This window comes from Aquarana catesbeiana, linkage group LG13 (genome assembly GCF_042186555.1).
Source record: "Aquarana catesbeiana isolate 2022-GZ linkage group LG13, ASM4218655v1, whole genome shotgun sequence".
In the NCBI taxonomy this organism is placed as follows: domain Eukaryota; kingdom Metazoa; phylum Chordata; class Amphibia; order Anura; family Ranidae; genus Aquarana; species Aquarana catesbeiana.
This window is the reverse complement of record NC_133336.1, coordinates 60,710,154-60,730,999: the sequence shown is the minus strand read 5'-3', so window position 1 is coordinate 60,730,999 and position 20,846 is coordinate 60,710,154. Positions and strand designations below refer to the sequence as shown.

At 45.9% G+C, this 20,846-nt stretch overlaps 2 protein-coding genes across 2 annotated transcripts in view; both read right to left on the bottom strand.

Moving 5' to 3' along the window:
* Window positions 1-19,950, bottom strand: part of WDR89 (WD repeat domain 89) — a 118,198-nt gene extending 98,248 nt beyond the window's left edge. Inside the window, exon 1 of the mRNA XM_073610180.1 lies at window positions 19,904-19,950. The gene's annotated coding sequence lies outside the window, so the exon portion shown is untranslated. The remainder of the gene's footprint in view (window positions 1-19,903) is intronic.
* SGPP1 (sphingosine-1-phosphate phosphatase 1) overlaps window positions 1-20,574 on the bottom strand; it is a 39,767-nt gene extending 19,193 nt beyond the window's left edge. Inside the window, exon 1 of the mRNA XM_073610178.1 lies at window positions 19,904-20,574. Coding sequence (XP_073466279.1) covers window positions 19,904-20,464 — 561 coding nt within the window. The 5' untranslated portion in view covers window positions 20,465-20,574. The remainder of the gene's footprint in view (window positions 1-19,903) is intronic.
* Between the last annotated feature and the right edge of the window lie 272 nt (window positions 20,575-20,846).

Sequence of the window (20,846 nt, the reverse complement as noted above, 5' to 3'; positions counted from 1 at the left end):
AGTCCTAGGTACACTTACACAGGGTCTCGAAAGACGAGATGGCCATCACATTTCGAGGGACCCAATCTGGAATGTTTAGTTTACATAAAAGTGCAAAAAAACAAACAAAAAATTAAAAATAAAAAAGCCAAAAATAGTTTTAATTTTTCTTCTCTCTATTGTTCTCTCTCTATTGTCCACTCACTTGTTCCCTCTCTATTGTTATTGTATTTTAGAACTGTAATGTTTTATTTTTACTATGTTTTATTGTATTTGCAGGTATGGTATGTCTTACTGTTATACTGTAATGTTACTTTGCTTTCTTGTTAACCATCATTTGCTTAGCTGGTATGCCAGTCAGCTGCAGCACGGGTTTATTTATTTTGACAGCAACAGTGTTTGCTCCCACGATACGTAAAGCTGTGACTCCAGCGCTGTAGGAGGTGATTTCACCACTAAAATTAAAAAAGAGCATATATGCCGAAGCATGGGGGCAAGGGTAGAGGAATGATTTTCTTTTTATCACACTGATCTTGGTGTGGTCAGATGCTTTGAGGGTAGAGGAGAGATCTAGGGTCCCAATTTTTTCAAAAGAGTGTACTTGTCACAACCTATTGCTATCATAGGGGATATTTACATCCCCTGAGAGAACAATAAAAATAAAAATAAACAAAAAGCAACAGTTTAAAAATAAAATAAAAAAAGCAAAATAAAAAAATAAAAAGCCCCCCTTGTCCCCCCGTGCTCACGCGCAAAGGCGATCGAATATGTAAATAGCAATTGCACCATGCATGTGAGGTATCACCGCGAAGTTCAGATTGAGGGCAGTCATTTTAGCAGTAGACCTCCTCTGTAAATCTAAAGTGGCAGCCTGTAATGGATTTTAAAAATGTATGTAGTTTGTCGCCGCTGCACATTATATATAAAAGAAAAAGATTTTTCATGTAAACTAAAAAAAGTGTCAGAAAGGGTTTTGTCTTCAAGTGGTTAGAAGAGTGGGTGATGTGTGACATAAGCTTCTAATGTTGTGCATAAATGCCAGCCAGCCAACCCCCCCCCCCCCATGACCCCTTTTTGGAAAGTATACACCCCAAGCTATTTGCTGATAGGCATGTTGAGTCCATGGACAATTTTATATTTTGCCACTAGTTTTGGGAAAATTATGAATTTTTTTTTTTTTTTTTGCACAAAGTCACTAAATGATATATTGCTCAATCATGCCATGGGCATATGTGGAATTACACCCCAAAATACATTCTGCTGCTTCTCCTGAGTACGGGGATACCACGTGTGAGACATGGTGAATATTTTGCAGCTTTCATTTGTTTTTGAAAATTAAGAAAAAAAAAGAAAAAAAAAATGTATTTTTTTTCTTTTATTTTAAAAAACTGACAAAAAGTGAAATCTGCAAAGTACTCAACATGCTTCTTAGCAAATAGCTTGGGGTGTCCACTTTCCAAAATGGGGTCTTTTTTTGGGGGGGGGGGGGGGGTTGTACTGCCCTGTCTTTTTAGCACCTTAAGAAATGTCAAACTAAAAGCTGCGTAAATTCCAGAAAATGTACCCTAGTTTGTAGACGCTATAACTTTTGCGCAAACCAATAAATGAAAGCTTATTATTGATTTTTTTTTTTTTACCAAAGACATGTGGCTAAATACATTTTGGCCTAAATGTATGGCTAAAATTGAGTTTATTGGATTTTTTTAATAACAAAAAGTAGGAAAAAAAAAAATAAAAAAAATCGCAGAGGTAATCAAGCAACATCAAAAGAAAGCTCTATTTGTGGGGGAAAAAAAAGGACACAAATTTTGTTTGGGTTCAGCATTGCATGACCGTGCAATTACCAGTTAAAGCGATGCAGTGCCAAACTGTAAAAATTGCTCTGGTCATTGAGCAGCCAAATCTTCCGGGGCTGAAGTGTTTAAAAACGCTTTTAAAATGCAAATGCGGCATGTAAACACAGCAAAACAGACGTTTTAAACGTAGGTTACTATCTGTCAAGTTAAATCATTCAGGAGAGGTTGGAAAAACGTCCCGTGTACATGAAGCCTTACACATCTTGCTGCCAGCAAGAACCTGCGTAAATCAATACGGCTGTGTGAATGAGGCCCAAATTACAGAAAGTAAATACACTCTGCTGTTCACATTCATTACTCTGTTCATTTATAAGCAGAGACAGCTGGAAAATGACTAGGTCCCAGCAGCACCATTTCTTTCCCCTCTGCTATTCTTCAGAAAGGAGGCCCATTGTTTGTTATGCTTGTTAGTAAAGAGAACCCAGGACTGAGCGTTGACAGAAGCTTTTAGATTATGAACAGGCTCTTTGCTGAAAATTTTCACGTGGGTTTTGACAAACACAATCCGTATTTGATGAACTGAATTATTTTTTCTCTAAACAAAACTGTCATGAGAATGTTCAAACTGTAAAATACGGTGATTAGCTATGATGTGCTCACTCTGCATTGTGGGGTGCAGTTTGCGTTCCATAAAGCTAGAATATCCAAAAGATAAATGAGGAAAGAGATAAATTTAGAAAATGTTTATAAATTTGGATTCATTTTGAACTGTACCCATCTGGTACAATGTTAAAGTAAAACTTAAGGCAAACTTTTTTTTAGTTTTGGATAGCGTGGAGATGGATTAGAACCTCTGTCAGGATTTTAATGTCCGTGTTCCCAATGGAGAGATTCACTCTCCTTATTTGCCCTGTTTATCATAATCATTGAAAGCAAAAGTATGTCCCAAATTGTGGGTTGTAATAGAGGGGGGCACTAGTTCTGGTGACCTGTGTGGGCCCCAGGGGATCCCCAAAGTTTTTTTCCCCCCTCAAAATAGCAAAAAATGAAAAACGTCTGTAAATGAAGCGCGGCTAAACGCGAGTTACCGCGTTTGGCACTTGAAATGCCTCTAAATTCAGCTTCTGGACCCATTTTTTTGGCATTCCAAAAAAAGCCTCTAAACTTAACTACCTAGATACAACTGTAAACGACCCTGTGTATATGTACTGATAAGATAACAGAGGAGTTCAGGAGCAGTTAAAAAAAAAAGACCAACTGCTCCTAAACGTTCGTTTAGCAGCAGCAGCGTACATAAGGCCTAAAAACAAAAAAGCTGTCTGTTTGATGTAAGAATGTCATGTTTGTGCTAATATTTACGTGCAAACATACCCTATTGGCTACCTCCGCTGATTACACACTGTGTTTACATTTTCCCCAAATGAGTCATTCATGTGGTGGCAGCTCTTGCACATGTCCTCGGCTGATTCTGAATAGCTGAAGACTAAGGTTGTTGGGCACATGTCCCACTAATGCATAAATGACTCGTTAGGCGAGGGCTTGGCAGGAGGTGGTGCTACAATGGCGTTTCCAGGTATGCATGAATGGAGAACAGGGAGGGAGGATAGCATGTTGATTCTGGGAAAGTGGCACAGATACCCGTGTACTAGTACTGATTTATATTAGCAGATGAGAAGAGCTAGGAGAGACTGGCTATGCATTGTGATTGGCTCGGCAGGTTCATGGAGGATGTAGGCATCACCTATACTGAGGTGAATCAGGTAATGCAGGACACCACTCAATTAGCGCCAACCAATAGTGTGTCAGCCCTTAGCAGTGGGAGCCAAAAAGGTCTTTGTACACTGTACACATGTAAATGGCTGCACAAAATGTTTACATGCGTACAAGTACAGATAACAGAATTCTTTTTTAGGGCCCATTCACACTTGTGCGACTGTGACATGACAAGTCGCAGCCTATTGTTTGCAATGGCACCCATTAAGACCGGTGCAACTCAAAGTAGTATCAATTTTGAAAAGGTGTCTGCACTACTTTGATGCAACTTTTGATGCAACTTTTGATGCGACTTTGGTCCAGAGAATGTTAAGTTGGATCAAAGTCGCACCAAAAGTCACACCAAAGACTTTGGAGATGGACTAACGTGAATGGAGTCTAACTGCTGTGCAACAACACACTGCCCAGGGTCAGATGTGTGAATTGGCCCTAAAGGCTTCTGTGTTGCTGTGTAAATAAAATACATGCGCTGTACGCCCCTTTTGTGAAGTCCGCATGAATGAGCCCTTATAAGTAAGCAATACCAACTCTTACTTATCAACACGGCTCAGACAATCCGATTCCTAGGATGCAGTAATGAGGAACAGAGTTTTCTTTTCTTTCTAGCTTTAGGGCTGGTTTACACTGTTCCTGCATGGTAAAATATCAGCGGGCCTTGTGCCACTATTTACTTGTGTTACTTTTATATTAAACTTTATTAAAATGTCACAGTAACATTTCACTCATTTCTATGAACCACAGCTGAGCCGCGGTGCATTAAAATGCAGACAGAAAGAGCGTCAGCGTGGAATGGAAATATGCAGATGTGTTGTAGATTTAGGCTGGGTTCACACTAGCTGCGGCTCACAGCAGGGGGTCCGATGCGGGTCTTCACCATTTCAGGTGTGAATCAGGTCCGAATGTTTGGCTGAATTCACACCTGAAACCGACCAGAAGACGCACAGGACTCTTCTGCAATTCGGACCGTGGCCGCGCCAGAAATGTGTGCACCGGCTCCATTGAGCCGGTCACCCTCCCGTCATGCAAATTTGATGCAGGGAAACCATCATCCAATTTGTATCAGTGTGAACCCAGCCTGACACAACACAGCTCATACAAAAAATGATGGACTTCTGTCAAAGGGCATTGTTGGAAAACTTTCATTCGATCAGCACCTGCAATGACCAGAGTACTGTGACAGCAGAGGAGTCTCTGATGTCAGATACAATAGAATAAGGAAGATTTCTCGCTTGGGTGGATGGGGAAATGCATTTTTTTTTTTTTAAATCAACCCGCTCCGCTGACTAATCAAAAAAAATTGAGCAACCTATGTACAGCTTTAGAACGGCAAAACACTTCCTCCCCATATTACAGAGAAGAGAGGGGGAGGTTTTCTGTAGTCACAACACATGTTCTCTCCTATGACAACAATGCTACTCTTTCATAGATACAGTACAGCAAGTGAGCATCGTCACGAAAAGAAGAGTGTTATTCGCAGGAAAACCAGGTAAAAATAAAGCAAAAGAAAAAAGACTTAAAAAAAAAATCTGCAGAAATAGCACATCTTAAAGAGGTGCTTAAGCCTGTAAACAAAAAATGTATAAGTCAGCAGCTACAAATACTGTAGTGGCTGACTTTCCCAGCCTTCGGCTGCAGGCGCCAGCATCTTAACTGTGGGCTGCTGAATTCTGACTTCTTGTGGCTTCACAGCCAGTTGGCGCATGTGTGAGTCGGGCTACGCCCCGCTATTGGTCCTGCAGTCTTCTGGGACCTGTGATGTGTCCCAAAAGGGTGCCGGTGAAGGAAGGGAGGGCCGAACTTCTGAAGTGGGAGCGGGTACCTGACAAAACGAGGTACCGGCTCCCCCACGAAAAAAAACACATTCCAAATGTGGTGGTGGTGGTGGTGGGGGGGAGTTCTGCTTTAAAGTGGTTGTAAACACTTTACTACCACTTTAACCTACAGGTAACCCTCAAATAAGGCTTACTTGTAGGTACTGGAAAGATCTCCTAAACCTACACGGTTTAGGAGAGATTTACCATATACGCTCGCACCGACGTCATTGGCGCACGCGCACTGAAGAAAGGGCACGATCGTGCCGTTTCTAAAAAGGCCCGTAACCTGACTGGCAGCTCCCGTATGCATGTGATGTCACACGACTCTGGCCAGTCACAGAGCCGGAGTCCACGGCCCCGGAAGGAAGAGGGGTGAAGACGGATGCGGCCACCAGTGGGGACAGTGTGGGCTCCGTTTTTAGTCAAGTGCAACATAATGGGCTAGTAAGCGATGCATACTAGCCCATTATGCTTTTACTTTGCAGGGGGGAAAAAGGAAGTAAAACCCATCAGTGTTTACTTTCTCTTTACGCAGCCTTTTTGATAGCTGCCCTTTACAGTAGAAGTTTAGGTTATACAATGTTTCACCCTGCCCACTGTTCCTCATTGCCTTGCAAATATTTTAGTAATATTTGCTATTTAAATACCCTTTTTCCCCCTGTTTTTCTGTGGTCAAATAACTGCAAAGCCTTGCAATAATTGTGTAACTGGCAGAGCTGACAACAGGGCTGAATTCTATACAGCAGTGACATCACCCATAGGCATCCAAAGCTCTAGGTGTTGTGAAGGGGGGGGGGGGGGGGGGGCAATGTGTTCCCTGGGAGGGGTATTTTTCAGTGGAGGCAGTGGATTCACTGGAGGAGAATAGAGATCGTGATTCAGCTTAGCTAAAACACGACCTCTCTTTTCCTCCCTGACAGAGCAGCGGCATGCTTTGTTTACATCGGCACACCGCTGCTCCGACTCTCCAGCCAACGATCGGGCCATCGCAGCCGCTGGACCCGCTAATTTGGCTCCAGCTGTGTCCAATCACAGCAGGGGCAGCGCGCGCCCCCTAGACCGCGTGCACGGAATCATGTACAGGTACGTGATTTTGCACACCCGGGCCGCCCTGCCGCAGTAAATGTACGTGGGGCAGTCAGGAAGCAATTATACTGGGATTTATGCCAATTTGTATGCAGTGCAATGGGGCAGCATAAGTGAGGCAGCTTTTTAAAGACTGAGTGTTGTATAGCCCAACCTCCTCATGTAAGCTCCCTAAGACCGGCAATTTGCTCGATTCCCCCATTAACACAGATAGTGTTGACAGGGGAATCCCTCCTTTCAGGCCACTGTGTTCTCCCAGTGGGGAAAGCAGTCCCTGCCGGAAGAACACAGTGATTATTGCTAGCGGCTATAACAGCTGCTTGCAATAATCGTCTTTAAAATCCAGCAGGCTGGTTGTACGCAAGTTGGTTGATCGATCAACTTGGGTACATTTAGCCTGCCCATATGTGGTTTGAAATCCGGCCACACCCTGCTAAACCGGTGGACATTCGAACTGTCTGTGGCTGGCTTAAACTGCTTATTGTTTATTTTCGTAGTGATGTAGCTCTGGCAACTCCTTGCTAAATGCTGAGCAGTACCAAGTACCCAAAACAGCCTCAAGCATTTTTGTAAATTACAGGCAACAGCTGACTGGTGGGGTGTGAACAGTGCACACCAATACCAACCTAAATTAAAACCCAGCTGAGGTGTATATAATAAATCTGGAAAACCTTTTTAAAACCCGGATCTATCTAAGGGTAGCTAGGGAAGAAAAAAAAATACCATCCCCCCCAACCATTTCTCTCCAGAGCAAAAACAACAAAAGCGCTCTTATTCCACTAGACATTATACAGTAAAGGTCAGAATGAAGCAAGGACTGAATACACCATCAGAATCCCATACACGCTTATGACACGCAGAATGACACGGGACGGTGAACGTTGCACCTCCTAGTCCTTGCTCATACAGAAATCCTTTTCTAAACAGAATGAACCACGTGATCGTCATGACTAAAGGTCACCGGGTGAGACATCTTATCTCTCTCATCTGCTGACTGTCAAAAGTAATATCCGCTGCAGTGGAAATGCAAAGCATTTTTTAAAATACACAACTTACAACATTGTATTCTCAGCTTACACAAGGCTATTTTATCAAAGCTTGCAACACAAGAATAATGAAGTCACTCGAAAAAGGAAAGGCTTTTTTTCTTTTTAAGCATCTTAAAATAAATCGATAAAGCACTCTTAGCATTTATCCCCACCTATTTGTTTAGTCAACTGAATAAAAAAAAAAAAGATAATAAATTTTAAATGGGTCCCATGTGATTTGTACAAATCACTGAATGGCACAAAGTATGCCTCTTAAATTGTTACTAAACCCACCACAGTGAAATCAGTCTGTATATGCATATGTAAAGCATGCTTGTTATACTCACTGTGGCCATTTTCTCTGATCCTCCCCTTTTTCCACTGTCCCCAATACATCTGCTGATAGAACAGAGCCCTGGAGGCACTCTGCACGTGCTCAGTTTGGTGTGTATTGCTAGAGAGATTTTTGTTTTGTGCATGTGATCAACACAGGGCCAATCAGCACTGTCCAGACAGAAAGTCAGAGGTTCTGCAGCCTCATAGGACAGTCAGAGGAGAATGAAATCTCCTCCTACAAGCTTTAACCAGTGCTCGGCTGGACACTGATAGAAGTCACAAGACTGCTATATACTGCTGACGAGTGAAAAGGTATTTAGCTGTTCATATTTTGTAAAATAATTGCATTTCCAGGTTCTGTGTACTGTGGAAGTACAAGCTATAGTGAATCCTGGTGGTCCTGGGTTTAGTAGAACTTTAACTTGCTGTATAGTAACTTTCTGACTGCATGACAAAGTAATTGTCATTAAAAGTAATTTTTTATTAAATACTTACCTACGCAATGGTTTTGCAGAGCAGCCCCGATCCTCCTCTACCTGCCCCCCCCCCCCCCCCCCATATTCACTTTATATTGGTATAATTTTATTGCTTATTTTATCTTCATCAGCGCTGTACTATATTACTTTACTTGTTCACAGATTATCTGATGTGCTGGCAGCTACCACTATTTGTATAAGACGGCGCGTTTTTTTCACAATTTTTTCTACACACCAATTTATACTATGAAAGATAATGTTATGCCGAGTAAATTGATACCCAACATGTCATGCTTCAAAATTGCTTCCGCTCATGGAATGGCGACAAACTTTGACCCTTAAAAATCTCCATAGGTGACGTTTAAAAATGTCTACAGGTTACCAGTTTGAGCTAAAGAGGAGGTCTTTTGCTAAAACTGTTGCTCTCATGTGTGGTCTGAGCATCCTTTTCATATGCCGGCGAGACTTACATATGGGTCCGCTTCTGCGTGCGAGCTCGGCAGGACGGGAGCTTTAACAAAAAAAAAAAGTTTGGGTCACTTTTATTCCTATTTCAATGAATGTAAACATCCCTTGTAATAGAAAAAAGCATGACAGGACCTCTTTATTGTGAGATCTGGCCTCAAAAAGACCTTTAATCTCACATTTACACTTAACTGCAATAAAATAAATGTATTCCACCCCCCCCCCCCAAAAAAAAAAAAAAAAAAAAAATTAGATTCCGCCCTTCAAGACCAATGGGCGGAAGTGAAGTTTGACGGAGACGACCGAAGCACAGCGGGAGGGGGACACCTCTCTCGGCCACCGATAAAAGTGATCTTGTGGCAAATTCACTGTGGAGACCACTTTTATCTGAAAGAGGACTGCCCGCCGTTGAAGAAAATACTGGGGTTATGACAGCTATCTGCTGCCATAACCCCGGGATTCTACGTCAAAGTACAGAGGTATGATGGCGGCTGGTCCGTAAAGGCTTAAAGTGATTGTAAAGTCATTTTTTTTCCGTATAAAAATAAACATGTTATTCTTACCTCCTCTGTGCAGTAGATTTGCACAGAGGAGTCTGGATCCTCTTCTCGGGTCCCTCCCTCCTGTTGAGTGCCCCCACAGCAAGCAGCTTGCTATGGGGGCACCCAAGCGGAGCTGCAGCTTTGTGTGTCCATTTAGACACGAAGCTGCGGTTTGGTGCCGCCCCCTCTCTCCTGATTGGTTAACTGAGTTTGATTGACAGCAGTAGGAGCCAATGGTGCCACTACTGTGTCTCAGCCAATCAGATGGGAAAGTCCTGGATGACAGACACTTGTGGACATCGCTGGACAGAGATGGGGCTCAGGTAAGTATTAGGGGGGAGGCTGCACACAGAAGGCTTTTTATCTTAATGCATTAAAACTAAAAAAAAACCCTGACTTTACAACTGCTTTAAGGCTCCCGAGAACAAGTAATTTCTCCTATTTTACGTACAACACCTTACATAAAAATGAGCACGTTTAACCAGTATGACAAAGAATGCATAACTGGAAGTGAGTTTTGAAAGATTAACAAACAGTTCGGAATGAGCCTGGGGGGTATAGACTTAGATAATAATAATCAAGGCAAACCGCCTGGGAGGAAAACAAACCATAAAATAGTCAGAAAAAAAAAAGTTAGAGTCTAACTGCGGGGACCAGCCATATGGAAGGAAGAAGTTACAAAGTGAGGGATATAGCGAATTAAAGTGGTACTCTAGGCAAAAAAGTATTTAACCCTTGCAGTGCAGGAGAATCCCATTAAGGCCGTTTTTTTTTCCTCAATTTTCCTGGAATACGGATTTAAAATGAAAAAAATTATACTGGAGTTTTTTTGTTATAAAGAACGACTTTTTACTATTATTAAACATTACACCAAATTTTGTGAGCATTTATCGATCAACTGTCTCATTACACAAGCAGTGATGAAAATAAGACAACAAAGAAGATTCAAAGAAGCTACAGTATAGAATTATCTGTAATTGCTCATTCACACAGGCGCTTAGCCCTGTATAGCATGATTTATGTTTATTTTTGTACTTGCAGCGACCCGTGTGCAGACAAGCCCACACAAGTGAATGGAAGCTAATCTTCTGTAGACTCAGCCACACAGCAGAGTTTGACAGGTAAGCAGAGACGGGTGAACAGACCAACTCAAAACCTACGTATCCTGTCCCCGGGTACCTGTCAGACTTGGCTGTGTGGGCGAGTCTGTACAGCCAAGGCACTTCCATTAACTGATATAGGCAATGGTCCAGCAGGAGGGATTCCAGCATCAAACACTGTCTGTGTTGATGGGGGTATCGAGAAAAATTCTTTCTGGCAACAATGAAATTCACCGGCCTAATGCTGACCATAGAAAGTAAATTATTATTTTTTTTTCGATCAAAAAAAAAAAAAAAAAAAAAAGCGAACGGATTCTCCTATCCACACAAGCAAGCTGAATGGAGGAATGCTCCCTGTTGTGCCATTGTATTCTGAGAGTGGGACTCCTCTCTCCTCTCCATCAGCAGCTCCAGCCAATGATCGACATTCCTGTTCAACAGAAGTCTATCATATCAACTTGTTGAGCAGGAACAGCCATAGATGGATGGAAATTTGACTGGTCCCTGCTCAACTGGACACATTTCAATCCATCTACAGCTCGCTTTAATCAGCAATTAGGTCTAAAATATTTTTTGTTCAAAATAAACATGCTGGCCAGGACAAATAGCTGTGAATCCCAAGAGGCTACTGGAAAGTCTTAGGTTTCCAAAATATGTATTGGTATTTATACATATGTATAAAAAAAAAATTCTACTTGCTCCATTAAACTTTATCAACTACAAGGAAAACTGCCGTACAAAGCAAAAAAATGATATCAATAAACAGGTAAAAGTGTCACTTTGAACTACAAGGCAAACAGCTGAGCTGACCCTGCAATAAGAACATTCAATCAGAAATCTTAACCACCGAGATAAGATATCAGCCAGACAGTTAGTGATTGCACTGTATAGTATTTAATGAGTCTGCTGATGAAGACTTTGTTAAGTTGGCCATAGACTGATCGAAATTCATCCAGTTGAGCAGGGACCGGCCGAATTTTGGTTAATGTATGGGCAGGCTGGTTGTACTGAAGTCAAGTCATCGATCAACATCAATACAACCAGCCTGTCAGGGTTTTGTGGTCAATTACTGGCATTGGCTATAGCTGTGGCAGTGATTATTGTATTCTGATAGCTGGGAAGCCTCCTGCTGTCAGAATACGAAAGCTTTGCAGGAAGGATTCCCCCATCCACACTGAATGTGTTGATGGGGAATTAAGCACTTTTCTTTTCTGCACCCGTGGTTGCAGGAAAGATAATAGCTCAATTTATGGCCTGCTTTAGAAGTAGTAGTATAGCAGAACTTCAGTGTAGCACTGTAAGGCAGGTCAGAACTACGCAATTAGCAAATATGGCTTCCATGTTCAATAGGATTTACAACCATGCAAAGAAACAAGGTTTTTTCCTAAAACATCAACACACACTGATAACGTTTATATAATGCTGATTATATATTTTAAATGTACTGTATATTTAAATAACTATTGAAAAGACAATTCATTCACCTTTAACCCTATGCTGAGTCGGCTATAGGTGAATGCAAGTTCATTTGACTCACTGATAGAAGAATTGTAACTGGACATTAGACAGGGAACTGTTCAAAGCCAGCCATAGATGTGTTGATGGGGGAAATCCCTCCCACACACAGCTACTGTGTTCTCCCAGATGGGGGGGGGGAGGGGGGGGCAATCACAGGTTCCAGAAGACTAAGGGACCATACACAAGGCGCAGAGTGGCTCGTGCATGCACAGTAGGAAACCAGCTGTGGAGCCGCAATGGAAGAAACGGCTTGAGGGAGGACATCGCTGGATCATTGGATAGGTAAGAGTCCTTATATTAAAAAAGTACAGTATGTGTAGCTGCTGACATTTTTTGGGGGGGGGGCCTGGAGCTCCTCTAAGATATAACTAAAGGAAAACTTTTTTTGCTTTTAGTTTTGGATAGAGTGGAGAGGGAACAAAACTCGTCATGGTTTTTTTTGCTGTCTGTGCACCCCATTAGGGAGATTTGCCCTCAATGTTCCTGTATAACATTATCATTGAAAGTAAAAGAAATCCCAAACTTTGGGTTGTAATCAGAACAGTAATAGAGGAGAAAATTTCCAATGGGGACACTAGTTATGGTGACACCCTGGGATTCCCTCACTTTGAAGGGATTTCTGCTGACTTCCTGTTTTGGCTATTGAAGAGGAAGCGAAGGGAGATCTGAAAGAAAGAAAGAAAGAAAGAAAGAAAGAAAGAAAGAAAGAAAGAAAGAAAGAAAGAAAGAAAAAAAAAAGGAAAGAAGGAAGGAAAGAAAAAAGGAAAGAAGGAAAGAAGGAAAGAAAGAAAGAAAGAAAGAAAGAAAGAAAGAAAGAAAGAAAGAAAGAAAGAAAGAACAGTGCGACGTGCCGCGATTGGTTATCAGTACTGCAGTGATCTCACCTCATACCAGCTGCTACATTGTAACACAGGCAGGAACAAATACAACACACATTCCCAGGGCAAAATTGGATATCATTGTTATTGCCTTGAGCAAAAGTTTTTGGCAGTCTCTTTGCTATTGCTTAGATGTTCATGCCAGATTTGCCCTGGTATATAACCAGATTGCCTGCAGAATGTGCTTGCTGGATTGTGGTAAGAGCATTAGAAAAAAAATTTTTTTCAAACGCGGCATTAAAACGCGGCAAAACAGACGTTTTAAACGTGGGTTACTATCTGTCAAGTTAGATCATTGAGGAGAGGTTGTAAAAACGTCTCGGGTACATTAAGCCTAAGATACAAGTCAGATTTCAGGCATCCCCTGCAACAAAAAATGTCATTTTTGGTGAGATACTCCCAGTAGGAAATCGCAAAATCGCGTCTAAAGAGATGCAGGCCCAGCAGGTTTCCTCATTAGTGCTCTGCAGGTGCACAGCTGATTGACAATTATGAAACCACTCCCATTAGATTACATTTTCCCACACAGACACAGAGAAAAACAAAAGGTATTTCTTCAGAATAACAAAAGGTAGCAATCCAAACAAAGGTTGTTATAATCCTTGCAATGTTCATAGATCACCCAGAGGGGAATGTTTTTTTTTTTTCCCCCAACAAAAGTGGAGTTACGCTTTAGGAAACTGAATGTTACAGATTAGAAAGATTGGTACCAATGGTATCTCCCTCAAGCTCACTATCAGAAATGCGCTCAAGAGGAAGAACTCTATGGGTAAACATAGTTTAGATAAAGGTGCCCAGATGCACTCTTCTCACCTGCCATAAAACTCTAAAACTGAAACTTTGAACATTACCTAACATACATAAGAGAATCACAGATAAGCAGGAAGAAATGGCACCTTATCTGTCCAGGACAGAGATTCTGAACTGCTACTCTGAATTTCCAACTTACACAGATGTCCCTCAACTGCTGAAACTTGAGAAGCGCACAGAGCTCCGATCAAAAGAAAGATGTGGCATTTTCCCACCAGCCATCTGGGCTGTCAAATTCTGAGCTTGGTACTAATTTCCACCAACCTACAGAAGTGTCCCAAAGATCAGATAATACAGATTACTTGGTAGACCCACTAAAAACCCTCTCAAAAGAAAAAGCAGCTAACAGTTCTGATGAGAAGGAAGATATGGCACCTTCCCTCCCAGTGTTAGATTAATTAGAACCCTGGACAAAAATCAAACTTGGATCTTCCCCCTTGGCTGAATACTGCAGGCTCTCCAACATGACCCAGTTAATAAGGCATCAAAAAATGTTCTACTCCCATGCATTTCTCTACCTCTACAAGATGTAAAAGAGACTATATGCAAAAGTTAACAGAGAAGCTCTGGAGCAGATTGTTCTCTAGAAGATCCCATAGCTTAGATCAGGAGATACAGCACCTTCTTACCCACCATCTGCCCAGATCCAAGATTATGAATCTAGAACAAAATACAAAAGTCTTTATGGGGGAGATTCACTAAAACTGGGAGTGCGGGCGCCATTTTTAGCGTCGATTTAGCGGCGCTATTCGGCCAATAGTGGGGCGGTTTTACCCCCCTGCTAGCGGCCGAGAAAGGGTCAAGACCACCGCAAAGCGCTGCTGCAGCGGCACTTTGCCGGCGGTATAGCCGCGGTGCCCCATTCATTTCAATGGGCAGGAGCGGTGTATACACCGCTCCTTTACCGCTCAAAAGATGCTGCTAGCAGGACTTATTTTACCATCCTGCCAGCGCATTGCTCCAGTGGGAAAGCCCTTAGGCTTTCCCACTGGAGTGTGAGGAGCGGCTGTTTCAGGGCGCTTTGCAGGCGCTATTTTTAGCGCTTTAGCGCCTGCAAAGCGACCCAGTGTGAAAGGGGTATTACTGAACAAGCTTTAGTTAGAGGCTGATTGGCTACCATGCACAGCTTCACCACATTTTTGCATTCTCCAGTTCTAGTAAATCAATGCCTATGTGATGAAACTCTAGTCTAGGACGACTCATAGCTCAGATGGGGCCACTTCTAATATACAAAAGGTGACCCAAACCTCTAGCAGTTCTGGTCATGATGGACATGTGTCCCCTTCATATAGTAATATACATAGGTGACCCTGTGAGAGGTGACTTCTAGAAGCTATGGTCAGGATGAAGGCCCTTACTTATCCACCATCTGCCTAGGGATAAGATTGAGGGTGGAGATGTGTCCCCTATTTATAATATACACAGGTGACCCAAGAGAGGGGAACTCTAAATGTTGGGGTGAGGGTGGAGCTGTGTCCCCTGACTGAGGAAATTATACAGTAGATCAGATAGCTCTAGTCATGATAGAGATGTCAACCTTACTTATAACACACATAGGTGACCCCCTTAGTGTAGGACCACTAGAAGCTCTGGTCAGGATGGACATATGGAACCTGCCTATATTAAAATACAGGGGTGTCCCCCGAGTGGAGAAGTGGCCCCTTTTCATATTTAAAAAAAAAAAAAAAGTCTAGAAACTCTGGTCAGGGTGGAGTTGTGGCCCTTTTTTACCATCTGCCCAGAAATAAAAGTCAGGGTGGAAATGTGGGCAATCTTTAAAAACACAAAAACAAAAACACAATAACTCATGTGGGTGACACCAGAGTGGATGACCTCTAGTTTGGGGGGGATTGGATGTGGCCCCTTCTTATAACACACATAGGTGACCTCCCTGAATGGAGGCTCACTGTAAACTCTGGTTAAAGCAGCGTTCCACCCATTTTATGTACTCTCTATGGAATCCCCCTTTCTCATACTTTTACCAATGTAAATCCTTTTTTTCTAAATGTTAATACCTTTTAGATTCTTTTTTTCTCCTTTACTTCCTGCAGTCCCCGCCTAGGTGATTACTTTACTAGGCGATTTGCAAGGGTTCATGGGATAGAGGCATCATGTACCCCGGGAGTCCTTGCGAATTGCCTACTGCCAAAATCTCGCATTGGCAACCTGAGCCATGCAGAGGCATTAATGCGCAGGCGCGAGTTTGGGAGGTGCATGCTGGGTAGCCAGTTGCACAGAAATCGCGGAACTGAAGACAGGGGGGCTTCAGACACCCACAGCTAAAATGGAAACTACCTGCTTTCCGAAATCTGTAAGTGCTAGTTCACCAGATGCAGTTCCGTTAGCTTTTTTCTGCGCTAAAAATGCATGCTCAGTGTTTTCCATGTATCCCAATGGCTCTAGTTCACAGCAGCGCAGTCAGTTTCAGGTCACTGTTTGGGGGACTGGAACTCCGCTTTAAGATGTACATGTGACCCCTTATCTCCCCCAGAATAGGACAAGGATATGAAGAACCAAATATGACTCGTTGGTCTATGAGTTTGGGACAGCAGAGGCCCTAGTTCAGCAGCCCTCATCCACTTAGGCAGTTGTATCTTGGTGGGGATGTGACCCTTTTTTATGTCCCCTTATTATAGGATTGGGGGAGTAGATGTGACCCCTTGTCTCCCTATGGATAAGAGAAGAGATGAAGACCTTTTTTTATCTCCCCATGGATGGGACTGGTGGCGGGCCCCTTAGTATAGAGTTGGTGGTGGAGATGTGACCCCTTATTACTTCCCTATGGATGGGATTGGTGATGTGGCCCCTTATTCCCCTATGAATGGGGATGTGGCTGCGGCCCCTTAATATCCCACTGTAAAGGGATAGGGGTGGGGACGTGCCCCCCCGTCTCCCTATGGATGGATTTGGGGACGTGGCCCCCCTTCTCCCTATGCATAGGGGTGGGGACGAGGCACCTCGTAGTGATGTGGCCCCCGATCTCTCTATGAATAGGGGCGGGGATGTGGCCCCTGATCTCTCTATGGATAGGGGCGGGGATGTGGCCCCTCGTAGTGATATGGCCCCTGGTCTCTCTATGGATATGGGTGAGAATGTGGCCCCTCGTAGTGATGTGGCCCCTGATCTCTCTATGGATAGGGGCGGGGATGTGGCCCCTCGTAGTGATGTGGCCCCTGGTCTCTCTATGGATATGGGTGAGAATGTGGCCCCTCGTAGTGATGTGGCCCCTGGTCTCTCTATGGATATGGGTGAGAATGTGGCCCCTCGTAGTGATGTGGCCCCTGATCTCTCTATGGATATGGGTGAGAATGTGGCCCCTCGTAGTAATGTGGCCCCTGATCTCTCTATGGGTAGGGGTGGGGATGTGGCCCCTTGTAGTGATGTAGCCCCTGATCTCTCTATGTATAGGGGTGGGGATGTGGCCCCTGATCTCTCTATGTATAGGGGTGGGGATGTGGCCCCTCGTAGTGGTGTGGCCCCTCGTAGTGGTGTGGCCCCTGATCTCTCTATGTATAGGGGTGGGGATGTGGCCCCTGATCTCTCTATGTATAGGGGTGGGGATGTGGCCCCTCGTAGTGGTGTGGCCCCTGATCTCTCTATGTATAGGGGTGGGGATGTGGCCCCTCGTAGCGGTGTGGCCCCCGATCTCTCTATGGATAGGGGCAGTGATGTGGCCCCCGATTTCACTATGGATAGGGGGGGGCCCTCATAGTGGTGTGACCCCTGATCTCTCTATGGATAGGGGGGCCCTTGTAGTGATGTGGCCCCCGATCTCTCTATGGATAGGGGTAGTGATGTGGCCCCCGATCTCTCTATGGATAGGGGGGGGCCCTCGTAGTGGTGTGACCCCTGATCTCTCTATGGATAGGGGGGCCCTTGTAGTGATGTGGCCCCTGATCTCTCTATGGATAGGGGTAGTGATGCGGCCCCGATCTCTCTATGGACAGGGATGGGGATGTGGCCCTTGTAGTGATGTGGCCCCTGATCTCTATGGATAGGGGTGGGGATGTGGCCCCCGATTTCACTATGGATAGGGGCAGTGATGTGGCCCCCGATTTCACTATGGATAGGGGTAGTGATGTGGCCCCCGATCTCTCTATGGATAGGGGGGGGCCCTCGTAGTGGTGTGACCCCTGATCTCTCTATAGATAAGGGGGGGCCCTTGTAGTGATGCGGCCCCTGATCTCTCTATGGATAGGTGTGGGGATGTGGCCCCCGATCTCTCTATGGATAGGGGTGGGGATGTGGCCCTTGTAGTGATGTGGCCCCTGATCTCTATGGATAGGGGTGGGGATGTGGCCCCTCGTAGTGATGTGGCCCCTGGGTCTTACCTGCCCCTTATTCCCCTATGAATGGGGATGTGGCTGCGGCCCCTTAATACCCCACTCTAAACGGTGATGTGGCCCCCCGTCTCCCTACGGATGGATTTGGGGACGTGGCCCCCCTTCTCCCTATGCATAGGGGTGGGGACGAGGCACCTCGTAGAGATGTGGCCCCTGATCTCTCTATGGATAGGGGCGGGGATGTGGCCCCTCGTAGTGATATGGCCCCTGGTCTCTCTATGGATATGGGTGAGAATGTGGCCCCTCGTAGTGATGTGGCCCCTGATCTCTCTATGGATAGGGGCGGGGATGTGGCCCCTCGTAGTGATGTGGCCCCTGGTCTCTCTATGGATATGGGTGAGAATGTGGCCCCTCGTAGTGATGTGGCCCCTGGTCTCTCTATGGATATGGGTGAGAATGTGGCCCCTCGTAGTGATGTGGCCCCTGGTCTCGATATGGGTGAGAATGTGGCCCCTCGTAGTGATGTGGCCCCTGATCTCTCTATGGATATGGGTGAGAATGTGGCCCCTCGTAGTGATGTGGCCCCTGATCTCTCTATGGGTAGGGGTGGGGATGTGGCCCCTTGTAGTGATGTGGCCCCTGATCTCTCTATGTATAGGGGTGGGGATGTGGCCCCTGATCTCTCTATGTATAGGGGTGGGGATGTGGCCCCTCGTAGTGGTGTGGCCCCTCGTAGTGGTGTGGCCCCTGATCTCTCTATGTATAGGGGTGGGGATGTGGCCCCTCGTAGTGGTGTGGCCCCTGATCTCTCTATGTATAGGGGTGGGGATGTGGCCCCTCGTAGTGGTGTGGCCCCTGATCTCTCTATGTATAGGGGTGGGGATGTGGCCCCTCATAGCGGTGTGGCCCCTGATCTCTCTATGTATAGGGGTGGGGATGTGGCCCCTCATAGCGGTGTGGCCCCTGATCTCTCTATGTATAGGGGTGGGGATGTGGCCCCTCATAGCGGTGTGGCCCCCGATCTCTCTATGGATAGGGGTGGGGATGTGGCCCCTCATAGCGGTGTGGCCCCCGATCTCTCTATGGATAGGGGCAGTGATGTGGCCCCCGATTTCACTATGGATAGGGGCAGTGATGTGGCCCCCGATTTCACTATGGATAGGGGTAGTGATGTGGCCCCCGATCTCTCTATGGATAGGGGTAGTGATGTGGCCCCCGATCTCTCTATGGATAGGGGGGGGGCCCTCGTAGTGGTGTGACCCCTGATCTCTCTATGGATAGGGGGGCCCTTGTAGTGATGTGGCCCCTGATCTCTCTATGGATAGGGGTAGTGATGCGGCCCCGATCTCTCTATGGATAGGGATGGGGATGTGGCCCTTGTAGTGATGTGGCCCCTGATCTCTATGGATAGGGGTGGGGATGTGGCCCCCGATTTCACTATGGATAGGGGCAGTGATGTGGCCCCCGATCTCTCTATGGATAGGGGGGGGCCCTCGTAGTGGTGTGGCCCCTGATCTCTCTATGTATAGGGGTGGGGATGTGGCCCCTCGTAGCGGTGTGGCCCCTGATCTCTCTATGGATAGGGGCAGTGATGTGGCCCCCGATTTCACTATGGATAGGGGCAGTGATGTGGCCCCCGATCTCTCTATGGATAGGGGGGGGCCCTCGTAGTGGTGTGACCCCTGATCTCTCTATAGATAGGGGGGGGGCCCTTGTAGTGATGCGGCCCCTGATCTCTCTATGGATAGGTGTGGGGATGTGGCCCCCGATCTCTCTATGGATAGGTGTGGGGATGTGGCCCCCGATCTCTCTATGGATAGGGGTGGGGATGTGGCCCTTGTAGTGATGTGGCCCCTGATCTCTATGGATAGGGGTGGGGATGTGGCCCTTGTAGTGATGTGGCCCCTGATCTCTATGGATAGGGGTGGGGATGTGGCCCTTGTAGTGATGTGGCCCCTGATCTCTATGGATAGGGGTGGGGATGTGGCCCCTCGTAGTGATGTGGCCCCTGGGTCTTACCTGCCAGCGCCCGAGGCTGAGTAGGATGAGGCAGAGGGGGATGGCGGTGCCGGACATGGCATGTGTGGAGGGCATGCCGTACTCGGAGTTGTAGAAGACCTCCATCTTGATGACGGGCGGGGAGAGGGGTCTGGGCAGGCGGATGACATCCTTGGTACACTGGCCCAGGTACATGACCCACACCCACACGATGATCACCCTCCGGCCCACGTACGGGTCCACATTCCAAATCCAGAACGGGAAGAAGGAGATGTAGAAGAGCTCGTTGCCCAGCTCGGTACCGAAGGTGAAGAGGTAATAGAGGAGCCGGTTCCGGATGACGAACTGCTCACCCTCCTCCCCGGTCAGGGAGTTCCGCCGCTGCGCCTGCTTCTCCTCACCCCGCCGCTCGGTGGCAGTCCCGTTTCCCACCCCATTGGGGTGACAGTCCGTCTTCTTCTCTTCCTCCAGCGGCCTCCGTACCCCGCACAGCCGCTGGAAAGCGGCTACTTTATCCGGGTCCTGCAGGGAGTGGTAGAGCCGCTGCAGCCCGGTGAATGCCGCCGCCATAGCGCCCCGCATCCCTCCCGGCTGTCCGTCCAGCCCGTCCGCCGGGCACAATCTCTGCCTCAGCTCCGGCCTCGCCACACAGCGGACTGTGACTGGAGGAATGGGCGGGGAGCAGGCGTCATGTGACCGGGGAGGGGCCGTCTGCCGCCAGTACCTCAGGTTGTAACCTGCGCAGAGTCTGACAGGAATGTCGTGACATACGAATGTCGTCCGTCTATAACAAGTCAATACACAATCAAATTCCCCTTATACGATTCTTGGCTCCAGTTCTCACTCTTCATGAATAAGTTCCTCACATAAAAAGTTCTAACACATGAATGTGCTGCTGGCCATTTTGTGGCAGCGATATCGCTAACATCAGCAATTAACAGCGACTTGTAGCGAGCGATATAGT